Source organism: Leucopleurus acutus (genome assembly GCF_964270905.1).
Source record: "Leucopleurus acutus genome assembly, chromosome: 10".
Taxonomy (NCBI): Eukaryota; Metazoa; Chordata; class Mammalia; order Artiodactyla; family Delphinidae; genus Leucopleurus; species Leucopleurus acutus.
In genome coordinates this window covers 2418403-2424402 of record NC_139153.1, presented here as the reverse complement: position 1 = coordinate 2424402, position 6000 = coordinate 2418403, and the positions used below count along the sequence as shown (strand labels likewise).

At 65.1% G+C, this 6000-nt stretch overlaps 1 protein-coding gene across 1 annotated transcript; it reads right to left on the bottom strand.

Moving 5' to 3' along the window:
- Positions 1-822: 822 nt before the first annotated feature.
- Positions 823-2191, bottom strand: H1-10 (H1.10 linker histone). Its single transcript, XM_082848144.1, has one exon. It carries the CDS (start codon positions 1872-1874, stop codon positions 1233-1235), a length of 642 nt encoding a protein of 213 aa, XP_082704270.1. The 5' UTR covers positions 1875-2191; the 3' UTR covers positions 823-1232.
- Positions 2192-6000: the final 3809 nt, after the last annotated feature.

Sequence of the window (6000 nt, the reverse complement as noted above, 5' to 3'; positions counted from 1 at the left end):
GACTGGCTGGCCACTTGCTCAACGTGGGAAGGGTCTGCCCTGTTACCCAGCCTGTGTGCCAGAGGAGGGTAGTGGCTGCCAGGCCATGGTCTGGGTCACTTGCCGGCCAGGGCCTCTTCTCTAGGCGAGATCCCCTGCAGCTCTCTCACCTACCTGCTCAGCCTGGTCTGTGCATATGCACTACCCTAGAATGCTGTGTGTGGCTTTCCACTGCTCCAGGGCTCTCCCTGTTTTGGAGGGTTGTCCTTTCATAGGAGCATCTGTCAGAATAGGCCTCAAGTCTAGTGCCCAACTAGAGGCACAACTATTCCATAAGATGGACACGAAGGGTGGGAGGGTGTCCCAGGGTTGAGGGTCATTCCTGCCAATTTGTCTGTAACCCTGGGTCCCATGTGCACTCCAGAGTAACTTACAAGCTCCAGGAGGGTCAGAGCCTTGCTCAGACCACACCTGTTAGCGGTGAGTGAACCAAAACCTGGCTCCACTGTCCCTGTCAGAGTAACACGAAGTCTCACTGAATTCGCGGTAAGCTCTGTGAGGGCCCAGCGTGCGGTGACCTTGTGAGACGTGAAGGTCTCTAACCTGCAGACCCCGCAAAGCCCCCGCTCCCCCGCCCCCCAGGCGGTGGACCCAACTGCCTATCTACCAAGGTAAACTCCGCACCTCCTTCGGGGACCAACCGGCCCCCTCTCATGCCGGGCTCCGGGCCTGCACCTCTAACGGACCCGGGATGCTGGGGACCCGCCCCCCGTCCAGCCCAAGCCCCGAGGCGGCCACGCCCAACCCTACTCCACTCGGAAGAAAACAAGAGCGGTTCAAAGGTTTAAACAATTTATTGTGCCCAATTTATTGTGCCCCAAAAACGGCGACGAGAAGAAAGAGCGCCGCGCGGCCCCGCGCCCCGCGCGATTGCTCGGCGCGCGCCCGGAAACAGGCAGGGCGGGGTCGGGAAGGACTGAGCGGCCTCGCGTCCTCGCGCGCAGGCGCGGCGCGGCCTTCGGGGCCCGGTAACCAAGGCGACACCCGTTGCCAAGGGCGAGAGCCAATAGGAGCATCGCCAGGGCCGTTTCAAAAATCTAAAGCAAACAAAAAAACGCTCCCACGCGGGGGATGGGCAGGCCGGTGCGGGCCCGGGTCCCCTGAAGTCGGAGCGCGCACGGCGGCCCGGGCCGGTGCCCCGCGCAAAACCTACGTGCAGTCGGGGTGGAAAAGCGGGCGCCGGGGCCCCGCGTTCACTTGCGGCCCTTGGGCACTTTGGGCACGCTGGGCTTGGCCGCCTTCTTCACCTTCTTGCCGCCCGCGGCTGCCGCCTTCTTGGCCTTGCTGCCTTTGTCCTTCTTGGAGGCGGCACCCTTCTTGTGTGAGCGCTTCTCGGGCTGCGGGCCCTTGGCGGGCTTCTTGTCCGCGCGCCGCGCAGGGGCCGCGCTCGGGGCCGCTTTCTTGGCCTTATGCGCAGCAGGCGCCGGGGCGGAGGCGGGCGCTGGGGTTCCGCGCCGCTCCCCGCCGCCCTCCAGCTTCTTGCGGTTGAGCTTGAAGGAACCGTTGGCGCCAGTGCCTTTCACCTGCAGCAGCGTATCGTTCTGCACCAGCGCCTTGATGGAATACTTGAGGTAGGTGCGCCCGTTTTGCTGGTCGAACCATGCCACCTTCTTGGCTTCCGCGTAGATCTTGGCCAGCGACGAGCCGTTGCGCTCGCCCAGTCGGCGGATGGTCTCCACCACCAGCTGACTGTATTTTCCTGGTTGGTTCTTCTTCTTGCTATTCTTCCTTTTCTTGGACGGGGACAGCGAGGTCGAGCCGCCGGCCTTGGCCGCCTTCTTGGCCGCCCCCTCGGCGGTCGTTAGCGGCAGGGCCTCCTCCAGCTCCACAGACATGGTGGCGAGCGGGTTGGTGGCGGGCGGGGCGCGGAAGCCCGGGGGCCGCGCCGGGAAGAGAAAGGCGAGGGGCCGCGGGGGCGCCGGGGGGCTGGGGGCGCGCGGCGGCTCCAGGCGGGAGCGGCCGCGGCCGTGCCTGGGGCCGGGCGGCAGGGCTGGGGTGGGGGCCGGGCCGGCCGGAGCGGGGGTCCCGAGCCGGGGCCGGCGCGGGGTCGGCCGGAGCGCAGGAGTCCGACGCGAGGTAGCCGAAGCGGGGACCGTCTCGGAGCGGGTTTAGTCGGCCTCGCGAGCGTCGCCGCCTCCGCCAGAGCTCCTTGGGCGTGCGCGCTGGGTTCTGGCGAGGAGGGCGCCCCGCTCTGCTTTTATGGCTCTACGGCGGACCACGTTGAGAACAACAACAGCCTGGTCCGGGGCCAGCGCCAACTTGTGCTTCTTGGAGCCCCTTCCCCGGCCGCTGGCTTCCCAGACCGCGCCTCCCCGGCGCCGCCGCGCCCGCCGCCGTGCGCCCCGGACAGGGCCCGAGCCTGCGGCGTGGCGGAGAGGCGGCCCGCGCCCAGGGAGGGCTCGGCAGAGGGGAACGGAGGGGCGCACCCTAGGCTGCGGGAGCGCGAGAGGAGGGGGGCACCCCGTTTAGGGCCGAATAGCGCGGGCCCCCGGGGAGGCCCCGCGGCCCGGAGCTCGGCGGCAGTCAGCCAAGAGTGGTCCACGGGCCCCCAAGGCCAGACCGCGTCCGGGGGGGCCCTGGCCTGCCCGCTAGACGCGCTTTAATTTGTCCGAACTAACACAGGGCACGCCCTCACGCGGTCGGCTAGGGCAGTGTGGAGGGAGCCGGGACGGCTTCGAGGGGGGTCTCTGCCAGAGTGCAAGAGGAGAGCGGATGCTGGCGCCCTCCCCTGCGCGCCCGGGGTCTCCTTTTGCCTCGGGGGCCTGGGCAGGACGCGGGAGGCGGCGGAGAAGACCGCAGGTGCTTCTCTGGGGACATTTCCTAGCCGCCGTACCCTCCCCCGCCCTCGCCCCCGCCCCCGCCCCCGCCGCAGATGCTACAAGTGCCCCATTTTATGGTGGGTGAGCAGCCTCCATCATTCCCCCCAAAGCCAAATGGCGGCTCCGGCTGGGAGAGAGGGAAAGGCCGCGGACTCCGGACGGTTTCCCGGAGAGGATGGGGGAGGGGAGTTGCTCCTCGTTCCGGGCCACACCCCTCCCCCTCCCGTGTGGGGAGCGCAGTTGAGAGCGGGGGCTCTCTCTCCGGGTACCACGCGGAGGCTTGTGCAAATCTGGTGGCCCTGCCGCTGAGTCCAGTATTGGGGGTGCGGAGGAGGCGCTGGACCATCTTTCTCGAAGCCAAAGGAGCCCCCACTTGGGGAGCTGAGGCCACGGGGAGACGCTCCGGGAGGAGGGCGGATCCCTTAGGGGTGAGTGATTTAGGCCCGGATCCCGCGGCCGCGGCCACGGCCACGGCAGGATAAACAGTTCCCTGAGGCCCGAGCATGGAGGAGAGGGGGTGGGACGGGGTGGGGGTTGGACTGGAGCTCCAGGGGTGAGAAGAGGTGCAGGCCGTGAAAGCCAAAAAAGCGGGGTGCGTTTCGGGCCTTCTGACCCAGCAGGCCCCCTGAGCGGTCTGTGCTTCCCCCTGTCACAGCGCTTGTCCGGCCCCCATTTGCTTTCCGACAAGCTGGGGAATAAGCCCCAGGGGAGAAGGAAATTGAGGCTGGTGGGGTGTTTGCGGGGGTGAGGGGCTTGAGCCACAAAAGGGGGCAGAGAGTACAGCGTGTAGGAGAGGGAAGATGGATCTCAGCCCGGGCTCCTGCAGAGAAGGCCAAGACCCTCTCCCAGGGAGGAGGGCCGCTTAGCGAGCCCAGCCCAGGTGACGAAAGACCATCCGAAGTTCCTAACGTGGCGGGATGAGGTGGGACACACGGGTCTGTGAGAGCTGAGCCTTGGGAGGAATGGGCAGCAGTGGCAAGGGGCTTGCAGATACTGCATGGCTTGAGCAAAGACCTCGGGTTCCGAAGATGCAGGGTGTGTGCAGGATGAGAAGCAGCGAGGTGTAGACCCCGTGCCCCCGAGGGGTCTGCCTGGGAGCAGAAGCCCTGGGAGTGAGCAGAGGGTGGGTGTGCTGGGGTTGGGCGTGGCGGCCCTCCCAGGAGGACCTGGGCGCACTGAGGTCGAGTGGGAGCAGGGGCGCCCACGAGAGAGCTGGCCCAGGGCCCCCGGGCGACTGGCACGAGGGGCTCCAGCTTGGGTCTCTGAAAGGTCAAAGGGAGAGCAGAGGGTGATAGCCCAGAAGGACCCCCGACTGAAACCTGCCCAGCCATCGCCGTGGAGGGGGCCAGGTCGCTGGAAATGTGAATCGAGCTGGTTGCAGCAGCAGGCGGGGTGAGGGCTGTCTCCCCGGGTCATCGGAGGGGAAGGAAGGACGTGGGGCTGGCTGGAGAGGGAGGCTGCCCGTTGGAGACAGAGAAAGAACGGTCAGAGGGGAAGGGACGGCCAGGCGTGGCTGGTGTCCTGGAAGCCGAGGAGGAGAGAGTTTCAAGAAGGAAGGGCCGGTCTGTCCAGTGCAGCTCCCTCAGAGCCGGCTTCTGAGACCCTCTGCCTGGACCCTGCCTGTTGCGCCTGGTGTTTTACTAAGACCTAAATTACTTCCAGGATTTAAAAATCAGGCGATTTCAGTAAAAATGCAGTCCAGATTTCAGATTTCCCTTTTAAAAATCTGAAGATTTGACCGGGGTGGGTTGGGGGGAGTGGGCAGAGGGTGCAGGGCCTGAGTAACAGTTCAGTGAAGGGTGCCGGGAGGCTCCCTTGCCCTGGGGGAGGCCTGGCCGTAACTGGAGGAGAGAAGGAATCAAAGCAGGAAATGGACACATGCAGGCAGGGCAGTCCACAGGGAGGACACACTGGCCCTGCTGGGCTCCTTGGCCTGCCCGGAGGCGGGTTGCTGCCTGGGGCCCAGGGCTCAGGGAGACTAATTCTAGGCTTTGGGAGTGGGCAGGGAGGCGATTTCCTCCCAGTGACCTCATTATACAAGTGAGGACACGGAGGCCTGGGTGGCAGTTAGCAGCTTTACCCAGTTCTCCAGGACGCTAGGCCTTCAGGGATGCCTCTTGAACCGAACGCGCCTGGGTAGCCCCCTGCCATCCTTCTAAGGACGTCACAGGTGGGGAAGGCCTCACGTGGCCAATGGGAAAATGCCAAAATATGGGAAAAGGAGCACGTGGAATTGGCCAGGGCCTGGTGGAGAGGGCCACCCCTTCCCCAGGGCCGGGGTTGCATATTCTCCCTAGGCAGGCTCCTCCAGTCCTGGGCTCTAAACACCATCCGTACACTGGTGACGCCCATTTCTGTCTCTTCCGAGTAACAGACGCCGCGAACTGCCCGCCGCTTCCCCTGGGATGTCTAAAAAGCATCTCTTCTGTGTCCTCGCTGAAACAAAAACTCCCCATTTTCTCTTGCAATCCTGCTTCTCCCCAAACGTGCAGAAAGCATGGGCCCCTCCTCATCTCTTCTTCCCTCTCCCCCCACCCATAGGTGCCTGCGTGCACTTCTCCCCCAGCCGCCGCGCTTGCCGCCCTCCCTCTCCAGGCTTTTTGTTCCTCCCACACACCAGGGGCTCCCACCTTGGGCCCTTCGCACCTGCTGTGTGGCTAGCTCCTTTCACCCAGAACCCATTCAGTGCAGCCTCCAGGCCAGCCGGGCCAAGACGCCTCTCTGGGATTCCTGTCTCATTACCCTGCTTTATTTTCTTCATAGCACTTAACGATCATCTGACCCTGTTTTGCCTATTGCTGGGGGGGCTCCAAGAGCGTAGCTGGGTCTGCCTTGCTCCTTGCCGGCCCCCAGCCCCGGGCACACCCTGCTTGGCGACGCAGCAGCAGGAAGGTGGACTCTGGGAGTCAGGAGCTCCCCTCCCCCAAACTCCCTGTGTGACCCACCTGCCTGGGCCCCGGGTGGTCTCAGTGTTGCCATCTGTATAAGGGGTGCATGCACAAAAGGGCAAACAGAGGCACCTCCACCTCGGAGTGTTTCTGACAGCCTGGGCAGGAGCCCCGGGCGGGGAGGCCCAGAGGGCTGTGGGGTCGCCAGCCTGCTGTAGGAAAGGCCCAGTCGGCTGTGGCTGGGCTGCTGGGGT

Excerpts from the sequence above, each read along its gene's own strand:
- H1-10 (XM_082848144.1), bottom strand. The coding sequence starts at position 1,874 with ATGTCTGTGGAGCTGGAGGAGGCCCTGCCGCTAACGACCGCCGAGGGG.